This window comes from Crocodylus siamensis, chromosome 5 (genome assembly GCF_052110815.1).
Source record: "Crocodylus siamensis isolate JL-2025a chromosome 5, ASM5211081v1, whole genome shotgun sequence".
Classification (NCBI taxonomy): Eukaryota; Metazoa; Chordata; order Crocodylia; family Crocodylidae; genus Crocodylus; species Crocodylus siamensis.
The window spans coordinates 183,327,806-183,342,566 of record NC_143399.1 but is presented as its reverse complement, the minus strand read 5'-3'; the positions used below and the strand labels follow the sequence as shown (position 1 = coordinate 183,342,566).

Sequence of the window (14,761 nt, the reverse complement as noted above, 5' to 3'; positions counted from 1 at the left end):
CCATGCCTTAGAATTGGATTTCCATATCACAGGGAGAAATGCCTTGGAATGTCCCTTGAAAGCTCTGGGGTTTTCCAAACAGTATACAAGTAAACGTTTAAGTTTAAAGTCACCTGCAGCATTGGCACCAAGAAAGAGTGAGCCTATCTTTAGCAGCTTTGTACCCTGGCATGGATTTCTCCTCTTTGGCAGTGTAGGTTCTTGACAGCATTTTTTTCCCAAAAGAATCCAGTTTTGTCAACATTAAAAACTTCCTGAGCACTAGCCGTTCTTTTCAGTGATTTCAGCCAATATCTCAGGAAAAGCATGAGCTGCCTTCTCATTAGCAGTGGCAGCTTCACCCGAGACTTTGATGTTATGCAAATTGGCCCTGGCTTTAAAACGCATAAACCACCCCTTATATGCAGTAAAAGGCTCAGCATTAGAACTCTCTCCCCCTGTTGTTTCTTTAGGTCATCATAAAGACACCTAGCCTTTTCCTGAATGATGGCTAAACTCACAGGAGCACAGCGTTTATTTTGATCCTCCAGCCAAATGATTAACAGTTTCTCAACCTGACCAATAAGACCAACACGCTGCTTAGTTATCACAGTTGAATGCATAGGCACCAGGTCCTTAACATGCTCCTCAATTCTTGCCTTCTCTTTCACGATGGTCACTATAGTTGTTCGGGTGATATCCACAGCTCTACCCATTTCAGTTGGGGTCTCGCCTTTTTCATACCTCTTTTAATTATTTTCATTTTTAAATTTCATAGATTGCATAGACATTAGGGGTGGAAGGGACCTCGGAAGATTATAGAGTCCAGCCCCCCTGGCCAAAGGGCAGGAAGTCAGCTGGGGTCATAGGATCCCAGCAAGATAAGCATCCAATTTGCTCTTGAAGGTGTTCAATGTAGGTGCTTGAGTCACCTCTGATGGCAGGCTGTTCCAGACCTTGGGGGCTTAGACAGTAAAGAAATTCTTCCTTATGTCCAGCCTGAAACGGTCTCGCAGTAGTTTATGACTGTTTGACCTCGTCATCCCGTGGGGCGCTGTGGTGAACAAACTGTCCCCTAGATACTGGAGGTCACCCCTGATAAACTTATAGGTGGCCATCAGATCACCCCTGAGCCTGCGCTTTTCCAGGTTAAAGAGCCCCGTGGCTCTCAGCCTGTCATCATAAGGTCTGTTTTCCTGACCTCTGATCATGCATGTGGCTCTTCTCTGGACTCTCTCAAGTTTCTCCATATCGTTTTTGAGTTGTGGGGCCCAAAACTGGACACAATACTCCACAATACTCCAGCTGCGGCCTCACCAAGGCTGAGTACAGGAGGAAAAGGACATCCCGGGATTTGCTTGAGAAGCATCTATGGATGCAAGCCAGTGTTTTGGTCGCTTTAATAGCTGCAGCATCACACTGCAGGCTCATGTTCATCTTGTGGTCAATGATGACCACCAAGTCTCTTTCTTCTGTAGTGCTAGCCAACGTAGCACTGCCAAGCCTATAAGGATGCTTCAGGTTTTTTCCCCAAGGTGAAGAACCTTGCATTTTTGGTGTTAAACACCATCACATTCTTGTCTACCCATTTGCTGAGCCTGTTCAGGTCAGCCTGGATCACCCACCTGTCTTCTGGCGTGGATGCGTTGTCCTAGAGTTTGGTGTCATCGGCAAACTTGTCCAGTCTGCTCCTGACTCCAATGTCTACATCATTAATGAAGATATTGTGTTGAACAATATGGGTCCAAGGACAGAGCCTTGGGGGACCCCACTGGTCACAGGACACCATGATGAGTGACTTCCATCAATTACTACCCTCTGGGTCCAACCACGGAGCCAATTTCCCAGCCAGCGTATCATGGTGGACCCAAGGACACAATTGGCCAGTTTCTCCAAGAGGTGATCATGGGATACCAGATTGAAGGCTTTATATGACATCAATCTATTCTCCCTTGTCCAGGTGATAGGTCATCTGGTCGTAGAAGGAAATGAGATTGGTCAAGCAAGACCTACCCGCAAGAAACCCGTGCTGGCTATCCCTTAGGATGTTGGCACTGGCCAGTCCATTAAGGATGGCCTCTTTAATAAACTTTTCTAAGATCTTCCCTGGGATAGAAGTCAGGCTGATGGGCCTATAGTTAGCCGGATCCACTTTCCTCCCTTTCTTGAAGATCAGCACCACGTTGGCCTTCCAGTCTTTGGGCACTACACCAGAGCACCAGGAGTTTTCAAAGATCTGTGCCAGGGGCTGAGCTATGATGCTCACCAGCTCCTTGAGTACCCTGGGGTGTAGATTGTCAGGGCCGGCTGACTTGAAGGTATCCAGCTTCTCAAGGTGGTCCTTCATGAGGTCAGCATTAATGGAGGGCAGGGGATCTCCCTCACCCAAACCTCCCTGTCCCGTAGCGGGCATGGGCGTCCCATGAGACTGATGAAAGACCAACGCAAAGTGCCCATTTAATAGGTTGGCTTTCTCCTGGGTGTCAGTTGTTCCATCTGGTTCAGCAGGGGTCCAATGTTGCCCTTGCTTTTCCTGCAGCTCCCCACATATCTGAAAAAGGACTTTTTATTGTCCTTGATGCTCGAAACTAGTTGGAGTTCAGTTGCAGCCTTGTCTTTCCTGGTTTACTCCCTACAGGACTGGACCAGTGCGGAATAATCCTTCTTGAAGGTAAATCTCATCCTCCATCCTTTGTAGGCCTTTCTTTTTAGCCTCAGGAGGTCTGCTAGGTCCCTGGTGAGCCAGGGTGGCTGCTGTGCCCTCTTGCTGCCTTTCCTCCGAGATGGAATAGACTTAGCTTGTGCATTGAGGATTGCTCCCTTGAGGAGCAACCACTCTTCTTGAACTCCCCTCTCCCTGGGGTCATGGTCCCTTAGGGCCTGACTGACAAGCCTCCTGAGCTTGTCAGAGCTGGCTTTCCTGAAATCAAGGACTTCCGTGTTGCTGACTGACTTTCCAGCTTTACGGCGGATGGTGGAGGTGATCAGCTCGTGGCCGCTGTCGCCCAGCTTCCCATCGATCACTACGTCGCCAATTAGGTCATCTCCAGTAGCCAGTACCCGGTTGAGCAGCGCTTTGCCTCTCATTGGCCCATAGACTTCTTGAGTCAGGTAGAGGTCATCCAAGCAGGAGAGGAAGCTTTGCAACTGCTCAGATTTTGCTGAGTGATCCTCCCACGAGATGTCCAGGTAACTGAAGTCACCTATGACAACCGTGGTCCTGGAGCATGTGGCCTCAGCCAGTTCCCAGGCAAACTCCTGGTCAAGCTCAGGACTTTGGGTGGGAGGTCTGTAGTAGACTCCCACTGTTGTGTCCCCTGTGCCGTGTTCCTCATGGATTTTAACCCAGAGGGTCTCCAGCTGTCCACCTTGGTTGCTAATATCAGCTTGCAGGGACACGTAGCTTTCCTTAACATAGAGAGCTACACCCCCGCCCCTTTTATCTACACGATCCCTCCTGTACAGGGTATAGCCATCTATACCTGAGGTGCAGTCATGGGTGGAGTCCCACCAGGTCTCCATTATCCCTATGATGTTATAATTATTTGCATTGAGCAGGAGGACGAGCTCCTCCTGCTTATTCCCCAAGCTTCTGGCATTTGTGTACAAGCAGGCAAGTGTCCCCCTGAGGGCTCTTGCCTTGCCCACATATTGTACCAGGGCTGGGGCTCCCTTAAGTGCCTTGGCCCGCTGGCTTTTCAAGGGTTGCTCAGTAGGCCAGCAGTGGCGGTAGTCCCCCTTGTTCCCCAGCGGGCTTAGTTTAAAGCCCGGTGGAGCAGGTCAGCCAGTCTGTCTGAGAAGAGTCTCCTCCTCAGGGGAGAGAGGTGGAGGCCATCTTTTCCCAGCAGCTCTCTGCCTTTCTCGCCAAAGAGTGAGCTGTAGTCATAGAAGCCAAAACCTTCCCTATGACACCAGTGCTGCAGTCTTTGGCTAACTACGTGGCTCCTCCTCTCCTTCCTCAGCCCATAGCCTGAGACGGGGAGGATCGGTGAGAGCACCACCTGTGGCCCGAGACCCTTTAGACCCACTCCTAAATCCCTGTAGCGCCTCATGACCCGGCTGGGAGCGCTCTGAGCCGTGTCATTGGTGCCCACGTGAATAAGGAGCATGGGATAGTGGTCTGTGGGCTGGAGGAGCTTTGGGATCTTCTCCGCAACGTTCCAGATGTGGGCTCCTGGGAAGCAGCAGACTTCCCGGGCTAAGGGGTCGGAGCGGCAGCTTGCCCCCTCAGTCCTGCTTAGGATGGAGTCTCCCACAACAAACACCTTACGTTTTGTCTTGGGGAGAGTGGGGGCGGTAGCTGCGGTCGAGCCTGAGTTGCCTGCGGGAGCTGGCAACTCAGCAGGCTCTGCTGGAGCAGCAAGAGGTGCGCACCTGTTGCTAAGCTCCGGCGAGGTAGGGGCCTTGGTGCGGCGGGCCTTAGGGCCCTTGACCACTTTGGTCCATGCCCCTGACTGGACAGAGTGGGAGGTCCCAGAGTCCTCCTTTGTCCTGGAGGGAGACTGTGGTCTACCTTCTGGCTCCCGGGGGGGAAGGCCCTAGCAGGAGGAGTCGAATCTCCTGCTCACAGTCCCTGATGGCACGCAGTCTCTGGACTGTGGCCTGGAGCTCCTCCAGCTGGTGTGTCAGGGACCCCCAAAAGGGAGCAGACCCCACACGGGGAGGTGGCCATGCTCCCGGCTGCCAGAGCGTGAAAAAGGGACAGGCAGCCCGCGCAGCTGAGAGCCTGGGGCTTCGTCTGCGTGGAGCCTGGAACCATGGGCTCCGTCTGGGTGGCCATCTCTGAGGTGCCTGGGGGGGGGCCGCAGAGCCCGAGGGGACCCTTGGGGTGTGACATGTGCCCATCTGTGTCATGCCTCTGGTAGGCTGGCTACGGCTGGGACTGTCTACTCTGGGGGGTTCGCAGGCAGGGTCTAAGGCCCTCCTATGCACCCTCCTGCGCAAACTCTGTGCTAACTGACGCACCGGCAGACAAGCGCACCTGTTTGTGCAGCCTGTTCGTGTGGCTCCCTGAGCGGGGCGAGACCCGGCCCGGCTCCACTCAGCCGCCTCCTCCCAATCGGTGAGGGGGTAACCCCCTCACACCACGGGCCCCGCTTGCCTCCGGCTGTGCTGGAGGTCAGAGGGGGGCTCTGCAGCTGCTGGGGGGTCTCTGGAGGGGCTTCGGGGGAGTGGGAGCACGGTGGGCTTTCACCTGCATGTCTCGCCGCTCTGGAGCCTAACTGGGGCTTTTCTTGCTGTTGGCGGGCCCTTTTAAACTGTGTGCACCCCCAGTGGGCCTGCCATCGGGGAAAGCTGCTCTTGGCCAAGGGAGGGCCCTGCCCCACTGGAAGGGGACTGGTGAGTACCCCCTTCTACCTCTCTCTCCCTGGGGGGCTGGGCCCGGCCCGGCTCCATTCAGCCGCCTCCTCCTACTCAGTGAGGGGTTTTGTTTCCGTAGTAATTGTTCTATTCTTCTTCTAAGAAGAAACATCACTTCCACCGGATTTATGTTTTTCTGCCATTATTATGGGCAGTTTGGAAACAGAACAGCTCATGGGCAGCACAGTGAACTTGTTGTAAAGTATGGTGCAGTACAGTACTGGGACTTATTCTTTATTCAGTGCAGGTACAGTACCGTAGTGCTGTAGTGGTAGCAACAGCAGCAATGACTGAGCACCAGAGGAGCTGCCTAGCAAATGGCTCCCAGATGAGCAGCACACTGCTGCTCTGTCCACGTGTCCGGAAGGGCATTGTGGGGGGGTTGTGCCCCCAGATCTGCCCTGAGCATAGCCCGCCCTGCCACTCCCTGGCCAGATCTCATGTCCCTCCCCCACCCCACCCCATGCCCTCCTGGACAAGCAGCAGGAGCAGCTGGACAGGCTGTGGCTTCTCCTGCAGCCACCCGGCTGAGCCCTGGAACTGCCTGCCTCGCCCCAGCGGGGGCAGCTGGGAGAGCAGGCAGACAAGCTGTGGCTTGAGCTGTGGCTTCTCCCATGGTCATCTGGCGCAGCCCTGGCACCGCCTGTTTCGCCCTGGTGGGGGCAGCTGGGAGAGCAGCCAAACAAGCTGCAGCTTCTGCCACTGATAGCCCCCGCTCCGAGAGCCCCACGCAGTCCCAGCTGGGCAGCATTTCCCCACCCCCTGGTTGAGCCCCAGCCCCTCTTCCCTGCCCCCGCAGGGGCCCTGATCTGCCCCCTCCACGGCCCTTTCCTTCCCTCTCCCCTTCTACTGACAGACCTGTATCCATCATTCAGCGTGGTAAAGTTGAAACCATGTTGGAACTTCAAAACCCAGGTGTCAATTTACAAACATCATAACTGCGGTTCGTCAGAACTCGAGCCGTCATAAGTCAAGGACTGCCTGTATCAATATAAAACAGACAATTCTTAAACAGTATTTTACCCCTAGCTCTGTTTGCTAAACACTTACCCCAGTTAGAAGGTCTTGGAATGCTTCCAAAAGATTTCCAGGGTCAGGCTTTGGTAAACCTTAAGAAGGAGGGAGTTCCAGAGCTGAGGACAACTCCTGAGAATGGTCTCCCATGTGTTTTTTATCAGGCAGACTTGGTGCATTGATGGCACTTGCAGGAGGTTGCTGTCAGCTGACATTGGGGATTGCAGTGGTATGTCAGGGACAACTGGTCCCTTAGGGTATTTATACACATACTTTTTTCCCAGAACTTGTTGGAGATCTGCTGTTTTGGAGCAGATTCGATTAATCTGAGCGCTAATTCGGAGCGATTAATCGAGTCTGCTCCACACGTGAGCTGAGGCATGAGTCTGCTCTACACATGTGCTGCGCTGCATGTCTGTGCAGAAAATGGTGGCAGCGTGCTTTTGAACTAACACACCTCTGAAGTGTTTTAGTTTAAAAGTGTGCTGCCACTATTTTCTCAGCGCTGACATGCATTTTGCCACTTATACTAGTGTGAGCACTGCAGTGCTGGACGCTTTTCAAAGTTCCTGGTGCTGCAGTGCTTGCATGTGTAAAAATGCCCATAGGTATTTAGGGCCTTTACAGATCAACACGAGCAGCTTGAATTGTATCTGGAGAGCTATTGGGAGCTCGTGCAGATTCTGGAGCACTGGTATTACATGTTCCTGGCAGCCCACACCCATCAGAAGACAGGTTGCTGCTTTTGCACTATTTTCTAGGGTAGCCCCACATAGTGCTTTGCAGCAGTTTAGCTTTGAGGTTAGAAAGGCATGGATGATCATGGCCAGATCTGAATCTAAAAGAAAGGGTTTTGCAGCCACCTCACCAGATGGAGTTGATGAAAGACGTTCCTAGCCACTGCTGCCACCTGAAGATCCAAATGTGGCAGAATCCAGGAGCACTCAAGGGCTGCAAACCTGAGTGACAAATGGAGGCAGAATCCTATCAATAATAGGTGTCCCAGTCCTGCCCATGTCACAGCATCACATCTGTCCTGTCTGGATTCAGTTTCAATTGGTTCACCTGCATCCAATCTTTAACTGCAGCCAGACACTGGGAAAGGACTGAGACTGCGGGGCCTGAGTCAGATGAGAAAGAGCGGTATTGCTGATGGCAGGGAAATTTGAAAGGCGATCTCTGTCATATCTCATATCCTCTGTAACTAGTGGATGTTATAAACATTTTTCCAGAGATAGTACAATCTAACAAATGTATGTGGCCAAATCCACATATAACATTTGCTTATCCATTTTTTTTAACTTGGATATGCTTGTAAGATTGATATAAGAAATTGCTCCTTATCTTTCAAATTCCTCTTTTTCTTGAGGGAAAATCATTTTTAGGCTTTTTATTTTGGTTTCACATCTCTAAAGATGAAATAATTGTTACTGCTATTGTCAGTCGTGTGTTGAAGATTTGCTATTTGTGAGGTGTGTTTGTTGACACAAAGTGTTGTGTTTTATTACTCTTGTCTATTCTTGGAATAACCAATTTCACTGAGTAGAATTATTTCATTTTAAAATTATAGTCTTGTTTGTTTAACTCTCCCTTATTTCAGAGTAAATTAGTTCGTTTGTTTCAGGCACTATTAAGTTTTACTAGTCTGTCTTGTCTAATTCAACAGCTTGAATATTTAGGCAGCGCTCTCAATTTTATTTTTTATTTGTTTTGAACTTTAGACTGTGGACATCCATAAAGAGAAAGTGGCTCGCAGGGAGATAGGTATTTTGACAACCAATAAGAATACATCAAGAACTCATAAAATCATAGCACCGGCGAACATGGAGCGTCCTGTAAGGTATATTCGAAAACCTATAGACTACACAGTGCTGGATGATGTGGGCCATGGTGTAAAGGTAAGCACCTGTCTAAACTCTCTAAATGAGATGGGAATTTTAATTTGAGGTTTAGAATATTTAGTGTATCTAACAAGTCTGGAGTGAGACAGAGGTATAACTTGAAATTTTGGTGCCCCAGGTAGAAGGCAGATAGGGTGAGCAAGCATTTACATCTTTCTGCAGGGGCTGCTGCATTGGTGGTGGCAGCAGTGGTGTGGGCTCCCTGGCATGTGCCATTGTGGCACCCTCTCTGAATTAGCACCTGTGGCTAGTGCACTGTTTCCACAGCCCTCACTCCCCCCAGGTTATGCTGCTGAAGGGAAAAGAGGTGGGTTAGATACAAATATACACAGAGCAGGAACAAGGCAAATTGCACTTAACTTTGAGATGTTGAATAGTAACTGCCATAATCTTGTGACTGCCTGAAGCAATCACAAGCCAGGAAACAATGGCTCATGAGCCTGGTAATGAATATTTCATAACAATTCAGTCATCATCCTGTTCTCAAAAGTCACTGATGAAATGGCAATATTTAAAAATCCCTCTTGAAGTATTCATGTGCACCATCCTGCCCTCTCCTTTCCCCTCCCCTTCCCCTTCATGGAGGGGAAATTAAAAATCTGTGTCATGAGATGCAGGGGAATTGGATGCATAGAGCCTTCTTGGAAGGATCATTTCAAAAGCACAAAGGGCATTTAGGTACCCAGCTTCCAGTGAAAATCAGTGGGAGTTGGACATTTTGCTCCTATTTGTACTTCTGAGGATCTCTACCCATGTCTTTGCCAAACTGCTTTTTTTTTCTACAGTTAGATGGAAGGTAGGGCAGGGGTGGCACTTTAGAAGACTACTTTAAAGGCATAAGCTTTTGCAGTTATCTACTTTGTTAGATAACTAACACAGCTAACTACCTCTTTTTTTTAATTAAGTGAGATTAATCAACATGGTAACTTGTGATCTGTGCATCTTTCTTTGGCTAGTAATAATAACACTTCTTATTTTTCCTGAGCTGGCCTGTGGTCTGTTTAGTTAACTGAAATATTTCCTTGACTTGCATTTAAAAAGCTTTCATTCAGGATCTTGACCAGCACATTTCTTGGACTGCCAGGTAAATCAGCCAAGCAGTAGCATCAGTTTAGTAGTACTGTGCGGTGCTGCTCAGCTTCTAGGACCAGATCTGTGCCTGTGTCAGAGGAGTACTCAGTGTAACTAAAAATAGAGGGTATTGAATGGATGCCAAAGTGTCCTTTTTAATTGTTGCCTTGGCATTTCTTAGTAATGGCTAGTCCCCAGCATGGGTTAGAAGAATGCTGTCACCTGTATCAGCTGGCAACAGCTTTAAAGCACAGGAATTATTATAGTAGTGCTACATTACATAAGGATTTGTTGACATAGCAGAGACCATTTGGGAGCCAAATCCATAGGTTTAGAGCTGCTTTGCACTGGGAGAATGAATCAAAGCAGCAAACATAGTGCCTGGTACTTGAGCATGAAAGAAATGCTCTGAACGTCCATATAATCAAATCCATTTGACATTATTGAAGGTGAGGGGTTTTTTTGGCTTTTTTTTTTTTTTTTTTAAATAAAGGGCTGTCATGTGATAGGAAAGGTAGACTGAGTCCATGGGAAGGGTATGTCAGAATCCAATGCCAACCATCTGGACTTAGCATTTTAAATGCTACAGTGATAGATGCTTTAGAAGACCCTAAAATTAAATTCATTGCTCCTAATGTCTGAAGCTGCTGCATTGCTGAGCTGTTCATGTCTTGTATTCTCATAAACAAAGTGTTTGATTAATAGACCCCAGAATTGTTAAACTCGTACAGTTCTGGTTTTTGGCTGTCTCTCTTGGTAACATGCTCCTATTTATTCAGGAAAAATAACCTACAAGTTGACACTGACAGTCTTTTTGTTCCCTGACAAATGGCCTACTTTTAAATTGTTCTCTGCAATTATAGGAATATTTGCCATCTGCTAGTCAGTTAGCCTATCCTGGTAATTTGATTGATTATATTTAGAAACTGTCCCTAAAATGAATCCACAAGTTAGATGTAGTGAATTGTAGTATGCTGCATTAACTATATCATGCCGTTATTTCTGTAGTGCCATCTTTATCAACCCTGCTGTATGTGACTGTTGAAAGATGATGCCTTTGGCTCTACATGAGTCAGTTCATTATCCAAGTGCTGAATTTGCCAGCTAATCTGTATACCCCTGTCATTTGAATAAGGCACTGATACCTTCAGTTCCATTAAATGCAGGTGTCAACCTACTCTTTCCTGCAGCTGGGTGTAAGGGAGAGCATCTCTAGGTGACAATCATCAATGCTTGTCCATATATTTTTCTGTCTCTTGTGTGTGGCACTGATTTTATTTCTGTAAGGGAGGTTATGTGTGCTGCCTTCAGTTTTAAATACAAAAAACCTAGATAGCTTCCCTCTTCCAAAACCTTTCTACTCCTGGGTCTGAGTCTAATGTCAGTTTTCTTTCTGTAACTAAATTGACAGTCTTGAAACTATTCCCAGTGGGTAGGAGTTGGCACAAATAAATAATGTACGGTATCGAACACAGTATTTTTTGTTCTTAAGGCCCAGTTTTGGTGTGTGTTGAGAGATGGCAAGGAATGGCTCCGTCTAGATTATGGGTGACTTCATTGGTGACTGATATGCAGAGAGCTGTACTGCAGATTCCTCTCAACTCAGTATGTGGAAAAAGATGAATTGAGGTTTCACTGCTGTTAGCCCTGTACTCTTGACTACAACTTCTTCCACTTGTTAATGAAAACTGGTTAAGGTTGTATGGGTACTTTCTTGTCCTTGACCGAAAGCCAGCACTGCCACAGACTTACCAGCTGTGTAACCCTGATGGGTCATAGACTCTGCTAATAAAATTGAAATAATACAAGAAATAAGTCACTTGAAAAGATATTTACTAAGGCTGCATATGGATGTTCAGGTGACCTGGGAGAATTCTCCTGGATTTGTTCTTCTGATAGAAAAATATGTCTGGAAGTGCCTAAACAGACTTTTGAATGCTGAGCCCCTGAAGGGTACAAAATTTGCAGTGCTGATACTGTTCAGCTATGTGCACACATCTTGGTATTATCTGTAAATTCCCTTTGTCTGCCTGGTGACAGATGGCAGCAGTGCACAAGACATTCCTCACTGGCTGACCCAGACTGCTTTGTCAGCCTGTGTCTCCATGCAGCACAGTATGGGATTGTGAAGGGGTTCATGCTCTGCTGAAGTAATACAATCCAGTTTGAGCATCACACTATTTGGGGCTGGGTGGAAGGGGGAGCAAAGTACCCTGGGATGCAGGAGGACTCTGGTGTGGCTTTTTTCAGAAGGTTAAGTTGTACAGACATTTTCTCTCCCAGGAGAAACTGTCCTGAGAGTGACTTAACCCTGGTTGTTCCCAAGTTTTTTTGTGTGTGTTTGTTTTTTGGAGTGATCATTCTTGCTCTGGGGGAAAGTTCCTGAATATCTGTGCACTCATGATTTTTCCTGGGAGAGCAATGACTCTCCCAAGAGAAATGGAATGTCTGTACGTGGCTCAAGTAATGTTCAGATGCCACTTTGTTTGTTCTCTAAATGCAAACTTATTACTGTTTAGTGTGATTTAACACTTACGGGTGAGAGAAAAAGAAGAGCTATTAAAAAAAAAAAAAACCCAGGAAGGTAAAAGATGTGGAAAACAGGGACCAGCATATAGGGTGAAACACAACCTGTCTAATTTTGTTTTTAGTGGCTTTATGCAAAAAATACTTTAAAACCCCTAACAATTTTTAAGCATACTGCAGTTGGTAGCCTTAGAACTTCTTTTTTTGAAATGTGTAAATAAACTTTGATTCTTATTTCATCTACCCTCCCCCCCCCAGATTAAACTTGTATTGTAACTCCTCAGAGCAAATGGTTCCTCACATGGAGCCAACAGGCTCTTCACCAAGAGAATGCAAAAATATTATTATACGCACAAAGTAAGTTGCCTCAATGCAGCTGACCGCACTTTAGTGTCTTATCCAGCTGCTTCTCCCTTATGCTGAGGAAGAGAAGCAAAAGTAAATGTGTGTAGGGAGGAAGGACTTTTTTTTTCTGTGAGCAGGGCAACTTTTTGTACAGTTGACCAATGCTCCATTGCAACAGCTGGTCTCTTCAGTATGTTTCCTTCCTGCTGGGGAAATCCCTCTGGGAATTAATGCCACTTCTTGTAGCGCAAACTCTTGCCCACAGTTTCTATTTCATCACTTAGGAGTAAAAACCTAGTGCATTGTCCTAGCAGAGTTCAGGCAGTGGCATCCTAGATTCTTGTGTGGCTTTGGTGCTGTGTGGGATGCCGGGATCGCAGTGTGGGACAGACCAGTGCAGATATGGCCAGGGATGCACCTACTAATCGTATTTGTGGTTTGTAGGTTAGTGCTATTTTCAGACTCTGTCCCCCAACTGAGTTTCATAATAATGCCCTTTATACTCATGCCCTTTATACTCAGGTCCTGCAGGGATAATGGAAATTCCTTTCCTCATTGAGTAAAACTGTTTCCCCTCCTCTGCCCCACTGCAGGTTGTTTTTTACCAAAAAAAAATATGGTCAGATATTTTGGTTTTGTGTGTTGTTTTTTAAACAGCTCATCTTGAGATAATGTGCATCTTAGTGATTCTTGCCCTTTGTTGTGTAAATGGCAGCAAGAATTAATGGACATACAAGCAGTTTGCAAGGCTGCTGCTGGATGTTAAATAGTCGCTCAGTTGTCACTTTCTTGGAATGGGAGTAGAGAAACACAGCTGAAGTCACTCTGGAGAATCAAAACACTGTCCCACCACGAAGAGCTTCTTTGATATATAAAGCCCTTGGTTTTAAATAGTTATTAGATACAACCTTGTTAACAGTTATCTTGTCTTCTTCCTTGTGGAGAAAAATATTGTAGCATCTAAAGAAATAAACAGATCCAAATCTGTGAATTAGCTAAAAATTTTGTTTTTAAAAATATGGAAACTGAAATAATTGTGCTGATGTAATAGAAGTTGTTGGTTTCAGAATTTAAAAAAATACTCCTTCTGAAGAATAAAAAGCAGGTAAAATTGAAGCCGGCAGGATATTGTGGTCCATGTTTTTGCAGAATGGAGATTAAGAAATAAATGGGAATGATGCTTATCTACAGATAGGTTAAATAGTAATTTAAAATGGATTGAATTTATTTTATTCAGCTAGTGGTTCTTGTATACAGAGCCTGAGCATTTTAGGTAGAGAGACTATAGAGTTTTGGGAGAACTCTAAAACGATCTGTCTGAGACACATTTGTCCTTGGTTGTGAGAAGATGTGAATAACTATTAAGACATGGAGACTTGCCAATTGGGCATAGACCCAGGAAAGATGTTGAATGAGGAGGGGGAAAATTTTAAATTTGGGATGAGGCCAAAACACCCCAAGTCCCTGAAAATAAAATGTTCTTAGAATTACACGACTGTCACTAACAGATGTCATTGTTGCATTTCTCAGATGTATGTTCATCAGTGTAGAGCAAGAGGCTAGGATGGCATGGGTGCTAAGTCACATGGTTTACAACCCAGAGGTCACAAGTTCAAGGCCATAGCAGAAGCACTCAGGGTGCAGCTTGTCAGATTTCACTGAATCTGTGACTTCTGCTAAATACCTTGTCACAAGGAAATGAAAGGAAGCAAAAGGCAAAACAATTAGGAAAAATTTTTGTTTGCTTTCTCTTTTTAAGTAAGCTGTTGAATTTGGGATCTAGGGCAGCATTAACCATACTTTTTGTGTAGTAAGTTATTAAAATGATTTAAGCATATGGTTCTGCAAACAGTAAATAAGTGATCCTGAGACACTGGATTTTCATTCCCCTATTTGTTCATGTCAGATACTAGTACTTCAAAGCAGGTCATCTAGTCAGTTATGCTTCTGTCCTGATCTCATTTGCAGGAATCATCACCAAACAGCATAGACTGCTAGAGGGTGAAAGACTTTTTTCCTAAAGTTTAATTAAAACTTCTGTAATGTCAGCACTAATGAGATATAATTAAACTCATATTTGGTGCTTTTTTAAAGCACTAGTTACTGGAAAGTTGATTAAAATCATGAAAGCTAACATTCAAAGTGAATTTCTAGTCCTCCCTGGTTGCAGAGCAAATATTGGATGTGTAAACTCTGGCTTTATTTATCTCGTTGAGCAAAATTTAACCTAATATAGTTTAAGTTTAACTTCATTTTTGCAATCTTGCCTGTAGTCTTCAAATGCTTCGAGTTGGCAATATTGAAATGTTCCTGAACCATAAAATTTAATATACATTATAACCTCATAAATCTGGAAGTCTGAGAAACCCAGCACTTTGGTGGCTGGTCCCAGAGCCACGGCCGCATATGGAGCGGTGATGTGGAGTGGTGGATGTGGTGGCTGGCTGCAGCTGCATGGAAGTTTCCCTCTCTGTACCTGGGCAGTGACTGACTGCCATTACCCCTGTCCTCTCCTCTTCTCCCCTCCCCCCCAGCTCCCTGCACTTTACTTGTTTCAGAAATCC

The 14,761-nt window shown here is 46.4% G+C and overlaps 1 protein-coding gene across 8 annotated transcripts in view; it reads left to right on the top strand.

Annotated features, from left to right (window-relative positions):
• The window catches only part of ABI1 (abl interactor 1), a 115,683-nt gene that overhangs the window by 68,335 nt on the left and 32,587 nt on the right, over window positions 1–14,761 (top strand). For 7 of the 8 annotated variants that reach the window (XM_090047394.1, XM_090047391.1, XM_090047397.1 and 4 more), the window contains exon 3: window positions 8,076–8,252. The exons of the other annotated variant lie outside the window; for it this stretch is intronic. In XM_090047394.1, coding sequence (XP_089903520.1) covers window positions 8,076–8,252 — 177 coding nt within the window. The remainder of the gene's footprint in view (window positions 1–8,075; window positions 8,253–14,761) is intronic. 8 annotated transcript variants of the gene reach the window in all.